This window comes from Diceros bicornis, chromosome 1 (assembly GCF_020826845.1).
Source record: "Diceros bicornis minor isolate mBicDic1 chromosome 1, mDicBic1.mat.cur, whole genome shotgun sequence".
Classification (NCBI taxonomy): Eukaryota; Metazoa; Chordata; class Mammalia; order Perissodactyla; family Rhinocerotidae; genus Diceros; species Diceros bicornis.
The window spans coordinates 40,652,807-40,679,314 of NC_080740.1; the positions used below are offsets into that span (position 1 = coordinate 40,652,807).

A 26,508-nucleotide genomic window follows, 5' to 3' on the forward strand; every position below is an offset into this window, starting at 1 on the left:
AAGTTTAGGAGACAACCAGCTTTAAAGCATCTTTTAAAGGTAGCAATCAACGTCAGAGAAGCAAACTAATTAGACTCTTCAGGACAGTGGTCCAGAGCCAGTACTAGAAAGGACTTGTTCTCTGACTGAAGCCAAGGAAACCACTGCTCTTTTATCTATTGTACTGTAGGTATTCTCCAGTCAGCACCTCTCCCTGTCAGAGCCTTCTAGATACCAGGGAAATTTAAAAATTTCTTAATCCCTAAAAAAAAAACAACCAAAAAGATTTAAAAAAGAAGTATGGAAGGAAGGAAAAGAAAAAGCAAGGAAGGAAAGAAAAACAAAGATATTCTGTCTTCATCCATTCAAGAGCTCTCAGTGTTCAGGGTCAGAGTCAAGGCTTGGCTGGAGGATTGAGTCCCTCATGGTGGGTTACTTCTTCAGAGCCTTGTAATTTTCTTCATAGTTTTCCTCTTTCAGGATGCAGCTTGAGAAAAGGACAAGGAATAAATACAAAGGCAAAAACAATTTATAGATATTGCTGCCAGCTAATGCCTCCTCGTGTTCTTTTTGTGCATTCCTGAAGGTCACCGATGACCTCTTAAAATCCTAAATCCAGTGCTCTCTTCTTGGACTTTAATTCTTTTTACACTCTGAGCAGCATAGGTTTTTTTTCAAGCAACATAGTTCTTAAATACCCTCCTATGGTTCCTCGATGCTCCTCCCATCCACATTAGATGAGTCAATCCTTGACCTCTGCTATTGGGTAGTCACTAAACTTTAGTTCTCGGTTCTCCACTCCTTGCTTTCTTCACACTCTCTCTCGGAAGCCACCTCCTCTCCTGAGGGTAAACTCTTGACACTTCATGGATATCTCTTGGTTTTGTACTATCAGCTCTGTAGTCATTCAAGCTCCAATCCCATGTCTCCAATTATCTTCTACCATGGATGTCTTATGATTACTTCAAATTCAAACACTAAAATCAGTCTTAGCCTTACCTACCCAAAATGGTTTGTCCTGCTATTTTCTCCCTATTTTTTACTACATTAGTAAAATGCCATTTCCTTAGTCATCCAACCCTGTTAATCAGCAGCCCATCTCCATTCCTTCTCTTCTATGAGAAACTTTCAAAATCTTCTCCCTGTTCTTTCCCAGGATAAAAACTTTGTAGGAAAAATATTAAGGAAACACATGTATCACGTTAGACACCAAACTTCATTATCTATAATAGAAAGTTAGAAACAGGTGAAAATACCATCCTACATACTTTTTTTAATTTCATTTTTGAAAAACACAAACTTCAGTATGAGATTTTTTTCCACAAATATATACAGTGAAACTGACTTTTTCATATATGGCAAAAAGGCATTTCTTTATTCTACCTCTAGTTCTTAAGACTCAGACCCTACTTACTGAAAACCCATTATTGGTTTACATAGATGTGCTTTAATTAAAGCACTATTTAAAACTTGGAGCTCTCTCTCTATGGATGCTTTTGATCCAGAAAATATAATCAAAAGCCTGCGCATCAAGAATATGGCAGTGTTCTTCCAGAACACAGAGAAAGGTATTGTGGCCATTCGAAATGCTAACAATTTCACCTATAGAAAGAAGGGGTTTTAGAAAGCTGCTTACTGAATTTCTTTCTTAAAAAGGTTCTTCTTTTCTTTCCTTTGTTATAACAGAATAGGAAAAATCAGCAGGTGAAATTTCATTCCTTAACTCTGCTTTCTTCTCTTTGTTCAGAGCTGTTAGATGTTTTTCTGTGGAATTAATTTTTTACCTGGTGTCTATACTTTGATTTTTAAAAATCCTACTGGCAGCATTGAGCTAAGTTATGTCGAGTTATGTATAAAGTACTTTTCAGGAATGGTATTCTTCTTGCCTTTCTCCCATATCTGATGCTCTTTTCTGCTAATTCACATGCCAATATTTTCCAAAGCTTCAGGAAAATTGCAACTCTCTTGCTGGTTGGAGTGTAAGTTACCGTGTATCAATCTTGTGATCCCTAGTGACAGAAACAGAATTAAAACTCAAACCAACTTAAGCAAAACAAAACAACAGGTGGGGAAGAGTCTGGACTCCCATAATTGGGTAGGATGGGCATTACAAAGGAGTGGACCAAGAGTTCAAGTGAGGTTGTCATGATGTCCTCTTACTCCCTATCAAAAACAGAACTTAGGTCTACTTTTCTCTCTTCCTTCTTTCCCAAAACACTAAGCTATCAACTACATTCAGGGATGATGGTCCTTTCTTTCAAAAACGCAAGAGTTCCCTGCTAGTTGCAGCAGAAAAATCCCAAAGAAGGACTCTGATTGACCCACCCTGGGTCCATCCTTGAGTCAATTACTGTGACCAGGAAGCTAAGGTGAGGCAGTATAGCCTAGCAGTTAAGGGCATGTACTCTGGTGGGATTTTTCTAGATTTATGTAATCTAATTTTATTGTACTCTCTGATACTTGCCAGGCTGGTAATCCCATTTTCATGGAAACTACCACTGCCATTCCCTCAATTCAGTGTAGGGCCCTGGAGCCTAAGCATTGACCAGCAAGAGGCAGCCCATTTCTCTTTCATTTCTCTTTTCCTCTGTCTCTCTCTAGCAGCTATTTTCACTTCCCTAGGCAGAAGAGAAAAAATAAGGATATACTCTCAGTCCACTTCTTTCTAAATTTGGGATTATTTGTGAGAATTCTTATGATTTGTTTTTAACTTTCAAGGATTGGTTCTGGGAGATGCAAGTAGAGCCACACTATTGCCTCAACAGAATCTTCTATTTGTGTAGTTGGCCATCACTTTTTCTAGTTTATTTCATGAGGTCGTGCTCCTTTCCTAACATGGTTGTTACTGACAAAATCTTGCTGTTTTTAAATAAATAAATTTGTTGTTATTTAGTTAGACATTGGTGGACAGAGAATGCGACCCAGCTTCACTCTCCCATCTTTATGCAGAAGTGGCCTCAGCCTATATTGCATAAGTAAAGGAGCCACTCAAGTGACTCTTACTTAGACATAGATTGATTCAAGGGCACTTGCTATGTTGTCCTAGGCAGAAAAGAGGCTAGCAGTTTCATTTGCTAGAAAATTTTATGTTCTCCCTCATCAGTTATTCTATAACATATACAAAAGTGAATGCAAGCATAGTTCCTGATAAACTTTGTTTAGATCTAATTGGGTAAAAAACTTTTTTTCTGCACACACCTTCTCTTTTCTTTGCTTTCAGAGTATATCAATCTTTTGTAATTACTCTTGCCCATGCTTGAGAAACATTCCCAAAATTTGTTCATTAATTTACCTCCCCTATGTCTTCTCATCTTTTCAGCTAGGGGGAAGTGGTAGGCCCTGACGACTTTCCAAATCATAGTCCCCCTTCTTCTTTTTTTCAAGACTTTATTTTTCAGAGAAGTTTTAGGTTCACGACAAAATTAAGAGGAGGGAACTGAGATTTCCCAAATACCCGTCCCCTCACAAATGTATAGCCACCCCATTATCAACATCCCCCACCAGAATGGTACATTTGTTACAACTGATGAACCTACACTGACAGATCATAATCACCCAAAGTTCATAGTTTTACCTTAGGGTTCACTCTTGGTGTTGTGCATTCTACAGGTTTGGACAAATGTATAATGACATGCATCCATCTTCTTAGTATCATACAGAATATTTTCATTGCCCTTTTAAAAAGCCTTTGTGCTCCACCTATTCATCCCCCACCCCCAACCCCTGGCAATCACTGATCCTTTTACTGTCTCCATAGTTTTGCTTTTTTCAGAATGTCATATAGTTAAAATCATATAATATGTAGCCTTTTCAGATTGGCTTCTTTCACTTAGTAATATGCATTTAAGGTTCCTGCATGACTCATCATGGCTTAATAACTCATTTCTTTTTAGTGCTGAATAATAGTTCATTGTCTGGACGTACCACAGTTTATTTACCCATTCACCTACTGAAGGACATCTTGGCTGCTTCCAAGTTTTGGCAATTATAAATAAGGCTGTTATAGACATCCATGTGCAGGTTTTTGTGTGGACACAAGTTTTCAGCTCCTTTAGGTAAACACCGACGAGCATGATTGCTGGATTGTTTGAAGAGTACGTTTAGTTTTGTAAGAAACCACCAAACTGTTTTCCAACATGACTGTACCATTTTGCATTCCCACCAGCAATGAATGAGAGTTCCTGTTGCAACATGTCCTCACCAGCATTTGGTGCTGTCAGTGTTCCAGTTTTTGGCCATTCTAATAGGTGTGTAGTAGTATCTCATTGTTGCTTTAATTTGCATTTCCCTGATGACGTATGATGCAGAGCATCTTTTCATATGCTTATTTGCTGTTTGTATATCTTCTTTGGTGAGGTGTCTGTTACAGTCTTTGACCTATTTTTTAATCAGGTTGTTAGTTTTCTTATTGTTGAGTTTTAAGAGTTCTTTGTATATTTTGGATAACAGTCCTTTATCAGATTTGTCTTTTGCAAATATTTTCTCCCAGTCTGTGGTTTGTCTTCTCATTCTCTTGACATGGTCTTTTGCAAAGCAGAAGTTTTTTTCTTTTAATGAAGTCCAGCTTATCTATTGTTTCTTTCATGGATCATGCCTTTGGTGTTGTATCTAAGAAGTCATCGTCAAACCCAAGACCATCTAAGTTTCTCCTATGTTATCTTCTAGGAGCTTTATAGTTTTGTTTTTTACATTTAGGTCTGTGATCCATTTTGAGTTAGTTTTTGTGAAGGCTGTAAGGTCTGTGTCTAGATTTCATGTGGTTGTCCAGTTTTTCCAGCACAATTTCTTGAAAAGACCATCTTTGCTCCATTGTATTGCCTTTGCTCCTTTGTGTCAACGATCAGTTGACTTGGGCCGGCCCCGTGGCTCAGCAGCTAAGTGCGCGCGCTCCACTACTGGCGGCCCAGGTTCGGATCCCAGGCGTGCACCGATGCACTGCTTCTCCAGCCATGCTGAGGCCGCGTCTCACATACAACAAGTAGAAGGATGTGCAACTATGACATACAACTATCTACTGGGGCTTTGGAGAAAAAGAGGAGGATTGGCAATAGATGTTAGCTCAGAGCCAGTCTTCCTCAGCAAAAAGAGGAGGATTAGCATGGATGTTAGCTCAGGGCTGATCTTCCTCACAAAAAAAAAAAAAGATTAGTTGACTATACATATGTGGGTCTATTTCTAGGCTTTTTATTCTGTTCTATTGATCTATTTGTCTCTTGTTTTGCCAATACCACACTATCTTGATTACTATAGCTTTACAGTAAGTCTTGAAATTAGGTAGCGTCAGTTCTCCAACTTTGTTCTCCTCCTTCAATATTGTGTTGACTATTCTGGGTCTTTTGCCTCTCCTTAAAACTTTAGAATAAATTTGCTGATATCACAAAATAACTTGGATTTTGATTGGGATAGTTCCTCTTCATTCCTGCCCCAGAGTCCACTGCCCTCAAGTTGCTCCTGGCTAAACAAAACTCCCTGCTGCTATATTCTACATGACGTCTCCTTTCCCCTTCAAAATTACATCTCTTGACTTCTGCTTCCAACTAATGAAAATATCAATGGGCGTGACAAAAGTCACAATCTGATTAAAGATACAAGTGATGTGTGTGACTTATTGGTAGTTCCAAAACTTTCCTAGAAGTATTTGCCTTTAACTAAGTGAATATCTATCCAATTGGTTGAGTATCAGGGAATTTTTTGATTGGAGATATTTATTTTACCTTTCAACAAAGGTTGGCCTCCATAGTTTGGGAATGGGTCAAGATAAGGAGGTGAGCTTTCCTTCCATCTTGAGGAAAGGGAGGAGAAAACTGTTTTGGGAAGATGGCTCTTTCTACCAGAGAATCACCGAAGACCCAACTTAAAGAAGTTAACTCACTTCCCCTGTCTCTTCTCACCTTGTCAGCTAGGGGGTAAGTGGTAGTCTCTGACTGTATTCACCTGGGGATTCAGGGGTCTTTGGAGAACACACAAGGGCCTTTGCAGCCCAAGAGATCTGAGTTCAAATCTTTGGGTGGTGATACAACCCAAATTTAATGTGACCTCGGACAAGTTATTCAGTCTTTGAGTTTAGGTTTCTTCATTTGTAGAACAAAAATATTACCCTTATACGGTTGTTGAGATTTAAACAAAATACCTATTACAGTATAGAATGGGTGTATAATAAACAGTAGTTTTTATAAATAACTGCCCTTTAAATACTTATGGGTGGAGAACCCTCCAGCTGAGCAAATGAGTGTGAGCAAAGAGTATTTAATGGCAATCTCCAAATGTTAGAGCTATTGGAATTAATTTTTCTATAGTAATGTTACTGCACAAAATTAGGGTTCTCTTGCCCAATGTACATTAAAAAACAATTAATTACAGCATCAGCTTTTGGGGGAGAAATCAGCTTTATTCTGTGAGACTAATCTGTAGGGAGATAGGGGGCATGTGCCCTCAGATCTGTCTCCCCAATTCAGGATTTAGGGCAAAATTTAAGAGGTTAGGGAGAAGAGGCTGGCACGTGGAAACACTGGTGGGACAGGTTTTGATCAGTGAGCTTCAAACATTTATGGAAAGGTTCTAAACATTTATGAGAGGGTTCTAAACTTTTACGATGAGGTTCTAAACTTTTATGATAGGGTTCTAAATATTTATGATAGGGTGGGGAAGGAATTTTAACACTGGATCTTCCTGAATGAAGGACCCCTCGCCTCTTATCAGAGTCCAACTCTTAAGTTCCAGTCGTGCCCCGGTCCTTTGATTCTGTGGGGAGGAGGAGGATCTTTGGTTCTGTGGTCATTTCAGGTCCAGATTTCTTCTTTTGCACATGCTATGGCTACGTGACTTTGCAGATTTTCTGAAAGACAATTCTTAATCATTTTGTTGATAAGAGATGGGGTCTGTTTGAACTGGCTCTAAATGGGCCCGTGGTTACTGTAACAATATTATAAATGATGGCTAGGGTGCTATATCATTGCTCAAGTATCTATTTCACCTATAATATTCCCAATGGATTTTGCTATAGCAAGGTTGCTATTGGTAATACAGGCAGGTTTCTGGGGCAGTCAATGTCTTAGTTGCACAGAGACCCTCATATTATTTTTATCAGATAATGAGTTCAGAATGCTTATGTGAAATTCCACAACACAGTCCTCCTGATTCAGCCTTAGTTATGGGGTTGGGGACTCCCTTTACTTCTAAGCTCCCTCATCTATTGGGTGTTGGCAGTGGGGACTGAAGCCTCTATTGGTGGCTCCCTGGTGGCACAGGCCCCAGGAGGATAGAGATTTATATTGACAAGGGTAGGATGAGGGTAGCAGGGAGGAGGGTAATAACAATGATTTCAGGAAATCAGAGAGTGGGGAAGAGGCATGACTACTTCTCAGTCTGAGCTGGCTTCCTATTTGCTCCTTTTTTTTTTTTTCCCAAAGATCTCAGAGTTTAAACTGTTTGCTTCTCTTTACACTGTCACCACCCATTGAGTCTGATAAAAGTCCCCCTTTCCCTTTAAGACTAGAACTAAAGAGAGCCTAACTTCTCTTTGGCCTGCCAATTCCAGAAACCACAGCACTTGGGTTTTCTAAGAGATTTTGCTGCTAGTAATAATGCAAAATATACACAATTTTATTGAAAACAAAAGACTTCCCTTTTTAGAGCTATCCTTCCTCTTTCATTTCTTAGAAATAACACTAAAGAAAAAACTAAAGAAAAAAAAGAATGAAAGAAACTAAAGGGAAAAACCCCAAAAACACACAGCCTTTGAGCATTCAAAAGACAGAATGATAAAATTCAGCTACAATTCAGCAAATAATTAGTTTCAAGAACTCTCTTGGACTTTTTGTGTTAGGAGGTGGATTTGTGGCCTCTGGGCAGAAGGGGTCAAGGAGGGGAGGATGAAAGGCAGCCATGTATAATTTACCTTCATCTCCTCCATTTCCTTACCTTACTAATTTTGCCACAAGGGCAGAGTTAAGCTCAAGTTGCATAAGAAGTCAGGACTGGATTTAGGATTGGATAAAGCCTTGTTAAGGGGAGGTGAGTGACATTAGTGGGTGATCTATGAAGAGCAGCAGCTTGGAAGCAAAGGGATTGTCTACGGCCACCTCTCTGGGATAGTTCTTTCAGGGAACCTTTTACATACATGTAAAGTCAAGTAAGTCAAGTCCTGTCTATTTATCCTTGCATTCAACTATTAGTGAGTATCTACTTTGTACTATGATAAATATTGGGGATATTTAAGGGATACAAAAGATGTATTTAAAGATGCTTGTGTAATCATTAACATTAAATGTTTTGCTAATTAAGCTGAGTTGTCAGCAGTACAATAACAATTCTGCATACCAAAAAACAATTTCATAGATCATAGAGCAGTAGAGGATCCTTCCTGTACCTCAGGGGTCAATAAGCGTTTTCTCTAAAGGGCCAAATAGTAAATATTTTTGGCTTTGAAGGCTATACGGTCTTTGCTGAAACTACTCAAATCTGCAGTTGGAATGTGAAAGCAGCCATAGACAATACCTAAATGACTATGCATGGCTGTGTTCCAATAAAATTTTATTTATGGATATATGAATTTCATATAATTTTCACATATTATGAAATATTCTTCTTCTATTGATTTTTTCAATCATTTAAAAATGTGAAAACCATTGTTAGTTCAAGGGCTGTATAAAACCAGACAGCAAGCCAGAGTTGCAGTGGAAGAAATAGATAAATTACAAGCATTTAGTTGTTTGATTTGAAACATTTCATCTTCTATATATCAAAGATAGTTTGTTTAATGGGCAACTTAATAAAGTAGTAGAAGTATTTCTGATGAATAAGAGGCAAAAGAGTGCCCTTGTTTTTCATTAGCTATGGTAGTTCCATAGTTTTGGATATAGACTGGGATGAGCTCAGAAAATTTGTGGCAGTCTCAAACATCCCTGGAAAGTTTGACTTAGACTGAGGTTTGACACTATTTGGAAAACCTTAGAAAGAATGAGTAGATGTCAAAAGGTTAGGTTTACTAATAATAATGATAATAATGTCTAACATCTATTACATTATGAATATGTGCCAAACACTGTTCTTATTTAATCCTCATGATATCTATATGAAGAAAGTCTACCACTATCCCTACTTTATAGATAAGGAAAATAAAGCACTGAGAGATTAAGTAACTTGTCTAAGTGAGTAGTTAGGCCAGGATTCAAACTCAGGTAGTGAATCTCGAGCCTGAAGGAACTTAATAAAAACTAACAGATATACAGAGTTGCAGGAATGAAAATGCCAAGCAAAATGTTGTTGATAATCAAACTAAACCTGCTAATTTTACAGGTAAGGAAAATGAGTATTAAAGTTAACAAGACTTTTCTAAGGTCACACAGCTAACGTGAGGTCAGGAGTAGATCTCAGATTTCTTAACTACTAGGTCACTTAGTTTCTTTTATTCTGTTATACTGCATGCCCTTCAAAACCAAAAACTGAGCAGAACAGAATGAGTAAACATGTTAAACTTTGGGCCAGACACAAAATTTATGTGGGACATAGAAAAATCTTGATTTAGTGTCTAAAATATAAAATTAACTTAAAGCCACTTTAAATAAAATTTGAATTAGTAATTAAAATACAAATTAAACTCTGAGTATTTTAGCCCTCAATAAAATAGTTTTCTGTGGGGTTTTTTTTGCAGGGGAAGATTCACCTTAAGCTAACATCTGTTACCAACCTTCCTCCTTTTTTCTTCCTTTCCCCCTCCAAAAATCCAGTACATAGTTGTGTATAGTTGTAAGTTCCTCTGGATCTTCTATGTGAGCAGCTGCCACAGAATGGCTACTGACAGAAAAGTGGTGTGTTTTTGCACCAGGGAACTGGCCAAGCCACCCAAGGGGAGCCCGCAGAACTTAACCCCTAGTCCATCACGGCTAGCTCTAAAATAGATTTTTTTAAAAAGACAAATTAAGTTTTAAGTCCTTCATTTTTATGAAGATACAAGGATAAAGGAATTCGTTTAGATTGTTCAAATTAAAAAAAGGGAGATGGCTCCTCAACTTGTTTTTTAGGTAACTTTTTACTGCAAAACAAAGTAAATGTACATTGCAAAAAACTTGGGGAAAGCAAAGGAAATAAAATTACTAGTACTCCCCCCACCAAGTATTAGTGTGAAGGTTTTTTACCACATCAAAAGTATATAAAAATCAATTTAATAATTTTTTAAAAACTACTCTTTTCAGGTAGGAGTTCCTATTTACATTCATTCATTTAACATTGACTGAATACCTAAATCGGACGTGGCACTGTGCTACACACTTGGGATACTGAGACAAACAGGAGTCTGTCCCTAAGAGGCTTACAGTATATGGGAGGAGACATGTAAACAGATGTTTATCAATAATAATACAAAATTTGTGTCAAAATACAAGGAGGGTTGAATCTCACAGTTATAACTGTAGCACTAATCATTTTGGAATTCTTAGATTTTTCCAAAACAAACGCTCAGCGCAGGCCTAGCGCAGTATTATTATCAGCACTACTTCAAAACGTCTATTAGGGTACACTTGAGTGAAAACATTTCATTTTAGTACTTGTCAAGTGTTTAAACCTTTCAGAATTACCCTGTTTAGCGAGTTGGAAACGCGCGAAGACCGGCGTATTAGGCCGGGACAGAGCTTCCAGGGTCACATTCACTGGAGTACTCACGGGCCGCCTAGGGGAGCGGTGCTTGTCGGGACTTGTAGTCTCTATCAGGACCGAGGACACTGCAACTCAACTTATAATGCACTACTCCCTTTTAAGTTTTCTGGCCCAACAGTCAGACTAAGCTCTAACCTACAGCATAATCTGATAACTCTTCACCTCAGTCTAAGCTCATCGTGTTTCTACAAGGCTCCTTCCGTTCAACACTCAAACGGAAAGAGTCGCTCACAAACCTCAAAGAGATTGGTCTATCTTCAATAGTGGGCGGAGCCCTAGGTGGACTGGAGCTCGGGATTGGCCACATCTGACTAGAAGAGGCGTTTTCACATCCACTGCCCATCTGTATACTTACGTGCTGTGGTAAAAAAGTGAATCCTTGTACCGCGGTACTCCTCTGCGCCGCGGGAAATCTCGCGATATTTCGGCCGAAGAGACCTAGCGACGCTTAGTGAGAGGCCGAGGCCAGTGGGGGTGGCGGGCACCGGAGCCGGGAAGGGCCAGGTCAGGCGGGGAGGGCCAGCGTCTGCTGTCTGAGCCACTTGGGCTCGGTCAGAGCCAGCCACCCAGAGCTTAGAGGAAGTGTGGAAGGCGCGGCCCCCTGGCTGGTGAGTCGGCCCGGGGTCGCGACCGCTGAGTCGACCCCGAGCTTCACCTGGGCCCGCGGGGGCTGTGACAGGTGCGCAGACAAGCGCGGCGCTCCGCCTGCTCCCCGGCCCGCCCCCTCCGGGCCTCGCCTGCCAGGGCTCGGGATGAGCTGCGGGCCCCAGTTGAGCGGCCCCGGCTTCTGGCTCCTGTCGCTGCCGCCGTCGCCACCCAAGAGCGGCCGCCGCCCCTGAGGGAAGGAGGAGGGAAGCGGCCGCTGACCCCGGGCATGAGCCGGACGCGGCGGCTGTTGCTGGACTAAGGCGCCGACATGAACCTGCACCAGGTGCTGACCGGGGCTGTGAACCCCGGCGACCACTGCTTCTCCGTGGGCAGCGTCGGCGACCAGCGCTTCACGGTGAGTGAGGGAGGCGCCTGCGTCGCCCGTGGCCGGTCCGCGCCCCTGAGTCAGCCCGGCTTGGCCCAGAATGACGGGCAGAGGCCGAGAACGCCTCGTCGCCCCCCCGGGGGTCCCCAGGTCCCCCACGGAGGTCCCCACCCCCTAGGCCGGGCAGATCTGGCCTTTGAGAGCGAAGGAGGCAAAAACATTTCGATCATTGAGGTGCTTACTGTACGGAGCCTGAACTCGGAAGTTAGAATGTTTTGGAGGATTTTTTAAGTTTTTAGTCTGACGTCCTTGGGCTGGGATGGTTTGCCAAAGTCTTTTATCCAAAAATCGTTGTCGTGTAATGTGTGTGGGGGCTTTTTATTACCGCACTCCATAGGCTCAAATTGTCAAGTTTAGAAAATATTTGGGATTGGTTTCATTTTTTATTCTACGTTAAGGTCAAATATCTTTAGAGTTAAAAAGAGTGGGTGTCTTAAACAATTGCTAATTGTTTGCTATCAACTAGTGCTGATTAAAAATATAGTGAAAACAGTGCTTTTCATTTATTCACGTTCACTGAGGAATAACTTTGTAAAGAAAAACCATATTTTTCAGAAATAATTCATTCCTGCCATCCTTTGAATTCCATATGTAACAGTTTAGTAGTCCTGGGAAACTTTTATTTATGTTAGATTGCTCACATTCATTACTAAAAGTTGCCTTACTGTTTTTCAGTAAAACTCCTCTTTGCTATGTAGTGGTAATTCCAAGTTAAGGTTTACTGAAAGTAAGTTAGTTTTCTTTGGTCTTCACCAGCTATTGGAAGGAAGAGAGCCCCACACTTCTGGCTGCTTACCAGTATAATGGCATTTTCTGCCTTAACTATAGTTTTTATAGTAATTTCAAACTGTAAGTCAGTATTGCACATGATACCCTTTATCTAAACATGTTTATAATGCCGATGATTTTTGCTACAGCTTTTGTGGCTATCTCTTAGTTGTGACTAAAAGTAAAACTTAATTTTACTTGAGTAATTGAAACAAAGTAAACAGCTTAACCAATGCCCCAGGTTTCCTTCTGGTCTACTTTGGACTTATTTTGTGGTCTTTGTCAGTCGGGATAAATAATAGTCATTATTTAACACGGTGTAGGCATTTAATGCCTGAATTGTGCTTTTAGATCAAGTACTTTGCTTTCAGATAGAGTCTGTACCTCCACTGTAGAGTGACCCATACACACCTTAGCTTGCACTTGACACTAGCAGTTTTATAGATTCTAATTGGAAATGGTAACCTAGCCTGAATACTCAGAAGAGTGAACTCTGAGTCTCAGTGAGCAACTGTTGTCTCCCTGTAGTTGGAGGTTGCTCTCTGCTCTTGCTATTTAGAGGGGGGAAATAAACAGCATCCTAAGGAGGTTTTGCTAAGGGAGATTATAGGATGATAACATTGCATTCTCTGCCATCTCCTGAAGTTATATGAGTGCTTTTTCCAATGTAAGTTCTAAGAACCTTTTCTAAGAAGGCATTCAGAATCGATATATGCAGTGGTGTAAACTTGAAAGCATATACAATATGCTGGCCTATTTATTTACGTAGATGATCCCTGTAAGTGTATATAAAATCTTGGTGAATGCCTCTGTGTTATTTTAAAGGAGAAGTGAGTTAATATGCCAAAGATTATGTGGTCATCCTACGTCATCACGTAGCTTGTTGCTCAGTTCTGCTGAATTTTAAAGTCCGTTTCCATAGACCAGGCTTTAATCGTCTCCCACCAAGCTTACTGCAGATTTTTCCCAAATCTCAGGAAGCATTCCAGTAAAGAAGGTAAAAATAATTTTTTGTTTTGTCTAGTGTAAAGAGATCCCAGCCCTCTGGAATTTTGGTGCTCAAGTCATCTTTTTCCTTTACAGCCAATTCTTCCCTGACTCTTTTAACATTAAGTTGATAGTTCTTTATTTTTTTTTTAATAATACTATGAGTTTTATTTTATTTTATTATTATTATTATTTTTTTGTGTGAGTGTGAGGAAGATCAGCCCTGAGCTAACATCTGTGCTAATCCTCCTCTTTTTGCTGAGGAAGACCGGCTCTGAGCTAACATCTATTGCCAATCCTCCTCCTTTTCTTTTCCCCAAAGCCCCAGTAGATAGTTGTATGTCATAGTTGCACATCCTTCTAGTTGCAGTATGTGGGACGCGGCCTCAGCGTGGCTGGAGAAGCGGTGCGTCCATGCGCGCCCGGGATCCGAACCCGGGCCCCCAGTAGCAGAGCGCAAGCACTTAACTGCTAAGCCGCGGGGCCGGCCCTGATAGTTCTGTTATAAACTAAGTTTCTTGGATCAGTTTCCTGGCCACCATATACATCTTAAATTTATCTGTCTTGAAATTGCCCTTTTTTCTTTCAAATTAAAAAGCAGAATCTATTTATTGTTTACTCCTTGAATTTTGTTTTTAAACTCTTTGGACCTTGACTCCTTTTTCTTTGATGTGAAGATAACAAACATTAATGACAGATGGTATGTGCAGACTGAAAAAAGCTCTCTAAATTCCAGTTTTACTTGAGGTGGGAACATGAGATCTTTTTCTTGCAGGCCCCCTGAAGAATTCTTTTATTCCTCCTAGTACTTTATGCCTTCTCCGAAGACAGTCCTGTGTTTGTAATTCCTCCCTTTCCGTGTTTGCAGATAGTTTACCTGTTCTTGTTTCTAAAGATTACAATAGATGAGATCCTGTTTTCTGAATAAAGTCTGACAGGTTTTACATTGAAATGAAATTGAATGACACTTCTCATGGATTCTAGATTTTAAAATATGCGATTATTAATATAGTTAGTATATCTAATTATTAGATACTTTTTTACTACTGAAACTGTCATCAAACTATTTTAACTTTACTGTTGGTATGAAAGTTTCTAGTAGGCAGTGACCGCGTCTCTTACACTTTCAAAGTGCTATATTTGCACTTTTATTATATCATTAACCAGTCTTGCCTTGTGTATGTCTTCCACAGTTTCATTGTGAGCACCTGGAATAGTGATTGAGGGACTAGTGACATCTAATAGTAAAGTCATTACCTGGATTTGATTTCCAGCCTCGTCCCTTATAGTTAGTTGTACATCCATGGGCAAGTTCGTTTACATTCTTTGAATTTCTTTTTTCTCACCTGTAGTATTGGGCTAAAAGTAGTACCTATTCATAGGGTTGTTACATGAAAAAGTGCTGTGTTCTAAGTTCATTGCTAGTACGTGTAAAACCCTCAAAAATGTGAACTGTTGTAAAAGTAAGGTTATACTCATTCTAATGCCTGGCATATAGAAAGTGCTTGATAAATACCAGTTGAATTGGTGAATAATAGATAAAGAAGCTTTATTGCAATACAATAAAAAATTGTTGTGTTTTATAATATCTTTAGGGCTGGCCCCGTGGCCTAGTGGTTAAGTTCGGCCCGCTCTGCTTCAGCAGCCCAGGTTTGATTCCTGGGCGTGGGCCTGCACCACTTGTCATCGGCCATGCTGTGGCGGCAACCCACATACAAAATAGAGGAAGATTGGCACAGATGTTAGCTCAGGGCGAATATTCCTCAGGCAAAAAGAGGAAGATTGGCAACAGATGTTAGCTCAGGGTCAATCTTCCTCAGCAAAAAAAATAAATAAAAGAAAATAGCTTTAATAATTTAGATTTGAGTCCAAATAAAATATTTCTATTGAAGTTTCTTTAAATTTTTTGAAATCGGTTGTTATGCATTTTACCGTCAATATCAGGTGAGCAACTAGGAGAGATTTCAGGTACCCTAAGCAGAAATTCTTTATTTTTTCTTTATTTACATGAATGTTTCCCTCACTCCTTTTCCCTTCTTAATTTTCTACCATTTTTAGAATGAAAGTTTGTGAGCAACCTGGTCCTGATCTGCTGACAACTTATGTTTTTAGAATAAAAAATATTCTAAAAACATAAAAGACAATAATAAGTTAAAAAGAGGCACAGTTAATTAGAATCTAGATTTTCTAATATTTCTGTGCATACTATGATGACATAATATATGTTTTAGTATGCAATAGGTTTTTTTTTTCCTTCTCATTTTTACTTTATCCATACTTAGTGTTGTGACTATGTTTTGAATGAAATGGAAAGGGAGGTAATTTCCAAGAGAGTGACAGATTGTCAGTATTTAGGACTTCCTGTCTCTAGTGTGAAATTTAAACACCTTTGCTATAGGAGGGAAAACAAACATGTTAGCTCCAGGCTCCCTTTTTTGTTAGACAACCCAGTGTTGCCAGCCAAGGGGACCCAGAATAGGAGTCAGAAGACCGACTGCAGTTATCTGAGTGTTGGTAGAGAAACAGAGGCTGAATTAGTATTCTCCTTCCTCAACTTACCGTGACAGTAAGCATCCTTTAGTTTAACTTTTTGTTTTATTCACTCTAGGGAAGCCTTTATAGGTCGGAGGATGGAAAGGTTCATTTTTTGGAGGGGGCATGTGAGTCTTTGTGGGTGGAGAGAATACAGGAGGGGAAAGTTTGATACTGTTCACATCTGGAGAAAGAGAAAGATTTTTGTGGTGCTCTGCCATTACGAGTACTAAATTGGACTTCTTTTTAAAAATATGGCCTATTTTAAAATATTATGTTTTAAATAGTGTTAAAGTACCTTTAAGATTATTGAAGTAATAGTAATTCTTAACATTATGTTTTTAAAAACAAGAATAATGTTAATTACAACATGTCAAATGTAAGTCATTTGACCAGGAATATACCAGGAAGAAATTCTTTGGGGTATTTTGGTTGGTTGGTTAAAACAAAACAGTGAAAACAGAAAATCTAAGTGTTTTACAAAAATCACAGGATTTCCAAATTAGAGTACTGAATGTTACAGCCTTGGATAATTTTTGAAATTTAGAATATTTGAGAAAGTTCTCTGCCAAAATTTAAAGTTGAAAATCATGTTTTGGTTATATGCTTGATAACACACATATGAACTCAGTTGTTTTGCATCTTGTTTAGTCTCAAAGTTAGTAAAGCTAGTATTACATGTGCCTAATAAAAGGATTTTCATATGTCAATTTAATTTTCATTGGTTAGTAATAGATTGTTCTGATTACAGATCTTTTGACAGAAGCAGCTAATGTACCAATTTGTAATATATGCATATTAATTTTGAAGGGCAAGTAGCATGACACTTTATTTGATAAACCAGTGCTGTTCTTATTGTTTTGATAAACTTCCACAATATAGTCAGGCACCTTGAAATGAGTTTTTTGTTTTTTTTTTATTGATGTCTTAATAGTTTATAACATTGTGAAATTTTAGTTGTACATTATTTTTTGTCAGTCACCATATAAATGCCTCCCTTCACCCCTTGTGCCCACCCCCTAACCCTCTTGTCCCTGGTAACCACCATACAGTTCTCTCTGTCCGTGTGTTGGTGTATATTCCACATATGAGTGAAATCATGTGGTGTTTGTGTTTTTCTCTCTGGCTTATTTCACTTAACATAATACCCTCCATGTCCATCCATGTTGTTGCAAATGGGATGATTTTGTCTTTTTTTATGGCTGAGTAGTATTCCGTTGTATATATATATATACCACATCTTCTTTATCCAATCATCAGACCAGGGACACTTGGGTTGCTTCCACTTCTTGGCTATAGTGAATAATGCTGCAATGAACATAGGGGTGCATAGGCCTCTTTGGACTGTTGATTTCAGGTTTGTTGGATAGATTCCCAGTAGTGGGATAGCTGGGTCATAGGGTATTTCTATTTTTAATTTTTTGAGGAATCTCCATACTGTTTTCCATAGAGGCTGCACCAGTTTGCACTCCCACCAGCAGTGAATGAGGGTTCCCATTTCTCCACAATCCCTCCAACATGTGTTGTTTTTTGTCTTGGTGATTGTAGCCATTCTAACGGGTGTAAGGTGATATCTTAGTGTAGTTTTGATTTGCGTTTCCCTGATGATTAGTAATGTTGAACATCTTTTCATATGCCTATTGGCCATCTGTGTATCTTTGGAGAAGTGTCTGTTCATTTCCTCTGCCCATTTTTTGATTGGGTTGTTTTTTTGTTGTTCAGATGTGTGAGTTCTTTATATATTATGGAGATTAACCCCTTGTTGGATATATGATTTGCAAATATTTTCTCCCAGCTGGTGGGTTGAAATGAGTTTTTGAGAATAATTTAGTCTAGAAAAATCTATAAAACTAGTTTTAGATTTTGGTTTGGAAATATTATATATATTGTATTACATCTTTAGTTTTTATTTAAAAATGGGTAGATGGGTTATTTTTATTTAAGAATTTAGTGGCAGATGGATTATTTTAAAATCATGAATAGCTCATTTTAAATTAAAGGCTGTTTTCCTTGTTTTTTGTTTTGTTTTTGGTGTGTTTCCATGCTTATTACTCATCATGTTGTATAAACTCTAGAGAATGAATTAATTTTAATAATCTATTAGAAATGTCCATAAGAAGAGTTTTTTATTTCAAGTGATTTTTGGATCATACCCCGTTTAGATGATCTGTACAGATTCATCTCTTTTTTTTCCAGCTTTATTGAGATAATAATTGATATATATCATTGTGTAAGTTTAAGGTGTACAATGTAATGATTTGATACATATATGTATTATGAAATGTTTACCACAATAAGATTAGTTAACACATCCTTTACCTTGCATAATTACCATTTTGTTCTTATTGTTATGGTGAGAACATTCAGGGTTTACTCTCATAGCAACTTTCAAGTATAGAATACTATATTGTTAACTATAGTAGCCATGCTGTACATTAGATCCCCAGAACCTATTCATCTTATAACTGAAACTTTGTACCCTTTGACCAACATCTCCCATTTCCTCCATCCCCCAGCAACCATCATTTTATTTCCGATGTTTTTAGATTCCACATATAAGTGGAATACATACATACGGTATTTGTCTTTCTCTGTCTGAATTATTTCACATAGCATAATGCCCTCAACATTGTCACAAAGGGCAGGATTTACTTCTTTTTTATGGCTGAATAATATTCCATTATATGTATGTATATATATCTATCACATTTTCTTTCTCTGTTCATCCATTGATGGACACTTAGGTTGTTTCCATGTCTTGGCTATTGTGAATAATGCTGCAATGAATATGGGAGTGCAGATATCTCTTTGACATAGTGATTTCATCATCTTTGGATGTATACCTGGAAGTGGAATTGCTGGATCATATGGTAGTTCTATTTTTAATTTTTTGAGGAACCTCCATACTGTTTTCCGTAGTGGCTATACCAATTTACATTCCCACCAGGAGCGCACAAGGGTTCCCTTTTCTCCATGTCTTCACCAATACTTATCTCTTTTCTTTTTGATGCTAGCCATTCTAACAGGTATGAGGTGATATCTCATTGTGGTTTTGATTTGCATTTCCCTGATGAATAGTGATGTTAACATCTTTTCATGTACCTATTGGCCGTTTGTATATCTTCTTTGGAAAAATGTCTGTTCAAGTTTTCTGTCCATATTTTATTTGGATTGATTGGTTTTTTGCTGTTGAGTTGTATGAGTTCATTATATCTTTTGGATATTAACTCCTTATCAGATATGGTTTGCAAATATTTTCTCCCATTCTGTAGGTTGCTGTTTCATTTTGTTGAGGGTTTCTTTTTCTGTGCAGAAGCTTTTTAGTTGGGTGTAATCCCATTTGTTTATTATTGCTTTTGTTGCTTGTGCTTTTGGTGTCATATCCAAAAAATCATCAGTATGACCAATGTCAAGGAGCTTCCCCTATGTTTTCTACTAGGAGTTTTATGCCTTCAGGTCTTTTGTTCAAATCTTTAATCCATTTTGAGTTGGTTTTTGTATATGATGTAAGATAAGGGTCCAATTTCATTCTTTTCCTTGTGGATTTCCAGTTTTCCCAACACCATTTATTAAAGTGACTATCCTTTCTCCATCGTGGAAAAATCTTGATGCTTTTGTTGAAGACTAGTTGACCGTATATGCGTAGGTTTATGTTTGGGCTTGTGATTCTGTTCCATTGGTCTATGTTTTTATGCCAATATCGTACTGTTGTTTGATTACTATAGCCTTGTAATATAGTTTGAAATCAGGAAGTGTGTTGGCTCCAGCTTAGTTCTTCTTGCTCAGGATGGCTTGGCTATTTGGGATCTCTTATGGTTCTATATGAATTTTAGGATTTTTTATTTATTTCTCTAAAAAAATACCATTGGAATTTTGATAGAGATTGCATTGAATCTATAGTTCGCTTTGGGTATTATGGACATTTTAACGATGTTAATTCCCCCAATCCAAGAACAAAGGATATCTTTCCATTTATTTGTGTCATCTTCAGTTTCTTTAGTCAGTGTCTTATAGTTTTCAGTGTAGGAGATCTTTCACCTTGGTTAAATTTATTCTTAAGTATTTTATTCTTTTTGATGGTATTGTAAATTGGATTGTTTTCTTAATTTCTTTTTCGAGTAGTTCATCGTTAGTATATAGCAATACAACTGATTTTTGTATGTTGATTTTGTATCCTGCAACTTTGCTGAATTCATTTATTAGTTTTTTGGTGGCGTCATTAGGATTTTCCTTATATAATATCTCGTCATCTGCAAACAGACAATTTTATGTTTTCCTTTCTGATTTGGATGCCTTCTATTTCTTTTTCTTACCTAATTGCTCTGGCTAGAACTTCTAGTATTATGTTGGAGTTGGATAGAAGTGGTGAGAATGGGCATCCTTGTCTTGTTACTAATCTTAGAGGAAAGCTTTCAGCTTTTCATGATTGAGTATGATGTTAGCTGTGGGCTTGTCATATATGGCCTTTATTGAACCGTCATTGCATCCCAGGAATAAATCTCACTAAACTGTGGTATATGGTCTTTTTAATGTGCTGTTGAAATTGGCTTGCTGGTATTTTGTTGAAAATTTTTGCATCTATGTTCATCAGGGATATTGGCCTGTAATTTTCTTTTCTTGTAGTGTCTTTGTCTAGCTTTGGTATCAGGGTAATACTCGCCTTGTAAAATGAGTTTGGAAGTGTTCCATCTTCTTCAGTTTTTTGGAAGAGTTTGAGAAGGATTGGCGTTAATTCTTCTTTAAATGTTTGGTGGAATTCACTGGTGAATTTCTGGGCTTTTGTTTATTGGGAGGTTTTGATTATTGATTCAGTCAGTGTATTATGTTTTCTCAGTCTTAATTTCTAAAAGAGTAAATATTGATAGTGATAACCCATACAAACTAAAGCTCTTGGAGAGGGGGAAGGGAGGGTGGTTATCCTCAATACTTTTCTTAAGTGTGCAAAGGATTCCTGAGACCAGAAAGTTTGAGAATCATTGCTTTATATAGTGTTCTATTGTATGATTATACTACAGTTTATTTATACATTCCATCATTGATAGATATTTGGGTTGGTTCTACTTCGGAACTTTTATGATAGCTGTGAATGTTTTTGTACATGTCTCTTGGTGTACATATGGAAACATTTCTATTGGATATAAACTTTGCAATAGAATTGCTAGATCATTGAGTACGCATGTGTTTAGCTTTCCAAAGTAGTTGTACCATTTTATTTTACATTCCTATCAGCAGTTATGGGAGTTCTTGTTGCATCACATCCAAATAAGGCATTTTTAATTATGCAGAGAAATTAGAGGAAAATTATTAAATTCACACTGATGTTTGTTTATAAGGCAATTTATGGCAGCAGAGTAGAGGGAGTAAGAACGTGTTTTTTCCCATTAGTTATAACTTGGTTTTATTTTCAGTTGTGCCTCATGTTAGCTCTGAGACTTGAGCCAATTACTCAAACTCAAGTTTGAGTTTCCTTATTGGTAAAATGGGATGATTATAGTAAATACCTCACAGGATTTGTTGTGAGGATTAAATGGGATACCAGTGAAAAGCACTTAGCATTGGCCCTGTAGCAAACAGAAAAAATAGGCTCAGAAGACTATAGTGAGTGAAAGACAGAAGAAAGCACAAAATTGACAGTATTTTTTTGTTTTAACTTTTTGGAAATAATTATTTAGGTTTTAAATGTTTTCATTACACATGGAAAATAACAAGGAATAATGTTATACCTAGAAAAAGTTATAAAATAAAATAGTACAAGGAACACCCATGTTCTCTTTACCTAGATTTGGCTGTTGATAATAATTTACCCCCATTTTCTGTATTATTTGTGCACATTGTATGTGTATGTGCCTACATAATTTTTTTTCTGTATCATTTGAAGTTACATACGTCATGACTCTTTACCCTTGAATACTTTTGTTTGTATTTCATGATAATAGGAATATTCTCTTATGTAATCACACTGCAGTTATCAACTTCATAAATTTACATTGATATACTACTTTTATCTAATGTATTATTCATGTTCCACTTTTATTAGTTAATATAACAATGTTCTCTATAGCATTTTTGCCCCTTTCAGTACAGGGTTCAGTCCATGGGCAGGTATTACATTTAGTTATGTTTCTTTAGCATCGATTTTCTTTTCCTTTTTGTTTATTCATTTTGACATTGAGATTTGAAGAATATAATATCTCCCCCCCCTTTTAAAAAACAAACCTTTTCTCATTTTGCATTTGTCTGATGATCCGCTTGATTAGATCGACATTATGCATTCTCGACTAAAATTCTGCATAGATGATGTTGTGTCCTTCTCTGGGAATTACATTTGGAGGCCCATGATGTCTATCATTAATGACATTAATTTTGATGACCCATCAAGGTGTTGCCCAATTTCTCCACTGTATAACTGATTTGCTTTTTTTTTTCCTTTGCAATTAATAAGTGGTGTGTGAGAGACACTTTAAGACCCTGCAAATATCCTGATCCTCATAAAAAATTTCCCTTGGATTGAGCATCCACTGAAGATGATTCTTTCTCGGTCCTCTTTTTTTGAAAGCACCTTCTTTCGTTTTGGCGTAACAAAATGTTCTAGGCTCTGGGTTCTGGGTGGCTGCCCTGGCCCAGCCCTGTAATTAGCCATTTCTTGGAGGAACCCTGGTTTCTTTTAGTAGGGAATGATACTAGAGACCAAGATCAAGGTGCTAGGTGACTTTGTTGCTACTAGAATGTCTTTGCTTCTTGGCCCTTTCATTGGACAGAACTAGCAATATATACGTGTATGCATATAGCATACACGTATGTACACACATACATATACAAACATATATTTACATGTGCATGTGAAAATATATATGTTGTGGAAAGCATGATTTTATACCAATATATCCAATTCCAGTCCAACTTTACCTGACTGTTATATCTTCTCCCATTTCTTATCGTCGTTCTTTTTTACACAGTGAGAACCTTTGCTCATTTGCTCAATCCTATAATACATCTAAAATAGTTTCAGAATTGCATTATCCATGCCACTACAATAAAAAAAAAAAACCTGCAAAAAGAGTTCAGGATTTGTTTGCACTTCTTCTCCCCACTCTGTCTATGCCTATAATAGAAAGTATATGTGTTCGTCTCTGCCTTTAGTTTCTGGCACAGAGCTCCTGAAACCCTTGTAAATTCCTAAGTGATAACAGCATTAGGAGCATCTCTTATGCTAATATTTGGTCTTTGACCCTGAGTCCTAACTCAGAGCTCCTGAAACCCTTGTAAATTCCTAAGTGATAAGAGCAGGAGGAGCGTCTTTTGTTCTAATGAGGCAACTCTGGGTGAGCTTCTGGATGGCTCCTGGAAGGTGGCTGGTCACCAGAAAGACCAAGCTGTGATTAGAAGCTTGGGGTTTTCAGCCCCACTCCCCCATTTTTCCAGAGATGGGAGAGGGGTTGCAAATGAAGTTAATAATTGACACACCCCAACTCCACAGGGACAAAAGCTCCTGCACTCGGGACCCTCGCAGACCTTGCCCTATGTATCTCTTCATCTAGCTGTTCACCTGTATCCTTTATCATATCCTTTAATAAACTGGTAAACGTTAGTGTTTTCCTGAGTTCTGTGAGCTGTTTTAGCAAATAATCAAATCCAAGGGGGAGGAGGTCATGAGAACCTCTGATTGGTGGCCAAGTTGGACAGAAGTTGTGGGTAATCTCCAGACCTACTACTTGTGATTAGCATCTGAAGTGGAGGGCAGTCTCAGTTAAGACTGAACCCTTAACCTGTGGAATCTGACACTACCTCCAGGTAGTTAAATTGTTAGGACATCCTGTTGGTGTCACAGAATTGCTTGGTGTAGTTAAAACCCCCACACATCTGTTGTCAAAAATGATTTGAATGTGGTAGTAGTGTAAGAGTAAAGCAAAAATACAGGAGGAGGAGTTTTTTCCTTCTCACTGCTCAAGACTGAAAATATACAGTCTAATTCTGTGGTTGTAAGTTACATAGTTCCTTCCTGACTTCTTTCTTTCAGTGTGAATATATTATTCATTTGAAATACATTTAGTTCCTTTGTTTCACTTCCCCCCCATTCTGATTGATTTAATTTAATTTTGAATATGTATGATATTAACATGTTTTCAAAAATCATAACTATATAAAAAGTTGTACTCAGAAGTGCCATTCTTTCCTGTATCCCTTCGATTCCATTCTCCCCCTCTTTGTAGGTAACTAACTTTATTGTTCCCTAGTTTTATCCTTCCTGTGTTTCTTTTTGTAATAAGCAGATATGTGTATGTTTTCTTATTTTCCTTGTTTCTTACACAAAAAAATAACATACCATATATGCCCTTTTTTTTTTTTTTTTGTGAGGAAGATCAGCCCTGAGCTAACATCCGTGCTAATCCTCCTTTTTGCTGAGGAAGACCGGCTCTGAGCTAACATCTATTGCCAATCCTCCTCCTTTTTTTTTTCCCCAAAGCCCCAGTAGATAGTTGTATGTCATAGTTGCACATCTTTCTAGTTACTGTATGTGGGACGTGGCCTCAGCATGGCCGGAGCAGCGGTGCATCGGTGCGCGCCCAGGATCCGAACCCAGGCCGCCAGTAGCGGGGCACGTGCACTTAACCGCTAAGCCACGGGGCCGGCCTCCATATATGCCCTTTTATACTTTGCTTTTTTTTCATTTAATAATACTGCCTAGAAATCACTCCATGTCAGTTCATAGATGTCTTCTTCATTCTTTTTACAGCTGTACAATACTCCGTTGTGGGTATGTACCGTAGCTTATTCAACCAGTATTCTATGCACAGCAGGGTTTTTAAGAAACATTTACAAAATCTTGAAAATGATTAGGAAATGAAACAAAATGCAGATATGATTTGGGTCTTTAATGCATCTTACGTTTAATTATACAATCAAATAAACTGTAAAAATTTAAATTCTGTAGTCAGGAAAAGCAGAAGATATTTATTAGAAGCCCCAGTCATAATAGTCAACTCGTGAACTGTGGAGTGCAGTTGGTTATATCCTTTGTTTTTTCCATCTAGTTTATTGCCATCCATTAGTTATAACTCTGAGAGAAGAAAGTGAGGACTGAATGAGAGATATTCCAGATGAAGATTCAGTAATTTTCATTTGATATAAAGTTTACGCAAACTACAGAGAGACAGCTTTGCATCTTCTAGTACTGTCATTAAGGAAAAGTCAAATGACAGGCAGTGGTAGTATAATACAGCAATAGCAAAAGAACAAGGGTAATCCAGAGCTGGCTAAGTCTTTGAATGATCAAGGGTTTTTTAGTTTATTTATTTATTTATTTTTTTGTGTGAGGAAGATCAGCCCTGAGCTAACATCCATGCCAATCCTCCTCCTCTCTTTGCTGAGGAAGACCGGCCCTGAGCTAACATCTATTACCAATCCTCCTCCTTTTTTTCCGTTTTTCTCCCCAAAGCCCCAGTAGACAGCTGTATGTCATAGTTGCACATCCTTCTTAGTTGCTGTATGTGGGACGCCACCTCAGCATGGCCGGACAAGCAGTGCGTTGGTGTGCACCCGGGATCCAAACCTGGGCTGCCAGTAGTGGAGCGCGCGCACTTAACCGCTAAGCCATGGGGCTGACCCCTGATCAAGGGTTAGTTGTATTATAAGTTGTCCTCTTCCTCTCTATAGGTCCAGGTGTTTATTTCTGGGATAACATTGCGTTTCTCAACTCTGCAAATTTTTGATACTTACTGTATTAAACAGTAATTTTGTGAGTTGCTTCAGGATTGATGTAGACTAAATTCAAGAAAATTTAGAGTCATGATTGACAAAAATAGTTGCAACATAGTATCTGAAAGTAGGTAGATAATTTCAGATATAACAAAAGGAAGGCAAATTTAGGAAGATGTGGGTTTTTAAAAAATATTTATATTCCAGTTAATAGAAACGGAAAACAATTTGTCTAGTGAGAAAGAAATCTAAATTGCAAATATCCAAAATTTAACACAATATTTTGGAAAACAATGACAGTATTTTATCAAAATTTAATATTGAGGAGAAAATTAGTTTCTAAAATATTAAGATATTTAAAGTATTATGAATGAAAATTTTTCTTAAATTAGTTTTGGGAATTTCTTCTTGCTAATAGTCTTATGACAAGCCTTATGATCCTATTGTGGATATTTATAATGGGTGAGCAGACCATCATGAGATTTTTTTGTTTGTTTACCGAGCCAGTTTTTCCACTATGTGACACTAGTGGAACCAGACTTGATTATCCCTAATTTCTTTTAGGGAAATTCCAGGCAAGCATGCTTAACTAGGGAAGTCCTGGTGGTGCCCTGGAAATAGCAGTAGATCAAGAATCAAGAGATCAGGGTTCTCAAGCCCCCTCTGCCACTAAGAAGTTATGTCAGCCTATTTAGGCCTCATTTTCTTGTCTGTAATCTGAGCAGATTTACTTGTATGTTCTATCAAATCCCTTTTCTAATATTTTTTGGTAGTTTGTAGAGAACCATTTTGGCTTTTGTAGGAATTAAGGTCATAAAGTATAAATTAAGTATAGTATTTTTTACATTAGGTAAGGTATA

The 26,508-nt window shown here is 37.9% G+C and overlaps 1 protein-coding gene and 1 long non-coding RNA gene across 7 annotated transcripts in view; one reads left to right on the forward strand and one right to left on the reverse strand.

Moving 5' to 3' along the window:
* Positions 1–10,811, reverse strand: part of LOC131404427 (uncharacterized) — a 36,278-nt gene extending 25,467 nt beyond the window's left edge. Inside the window, exon 1 of the long non-coding RNA XR_009219794.1 lies at positions 10,639–10,811. This is a non-coding gene — a long non-coding RNA (uncharacterized LOC131404427). The remainder of the gene's footprint in view (positions 1–10,638) is intronic.
* Positions 10,812–11,233: 422 nt separating this feature from the next.
* The window catches only part of DMXL1 (Dmx like 1), a 131,846-nt gene continuing 116,571 nt past the window's right edge, over positions 11,234–26,508 (forward strand). For all 6 annotated transcript variants that reach the window (XM_058539116.1, XM_058539078.1, XM_058539068.1 and 3 more), the window contains exon 1: positions 11,234–11,635. In XM_058539116.1, coding sequence (XP_058395099.1) covers positions 11,549–11,635 — 87 coding nt within the window. In that variant the 5' untranslated portion in view covers positions 11,234–11,548. The remainder of the gene's footprint in view (positions 11,636–26,508) is intronic.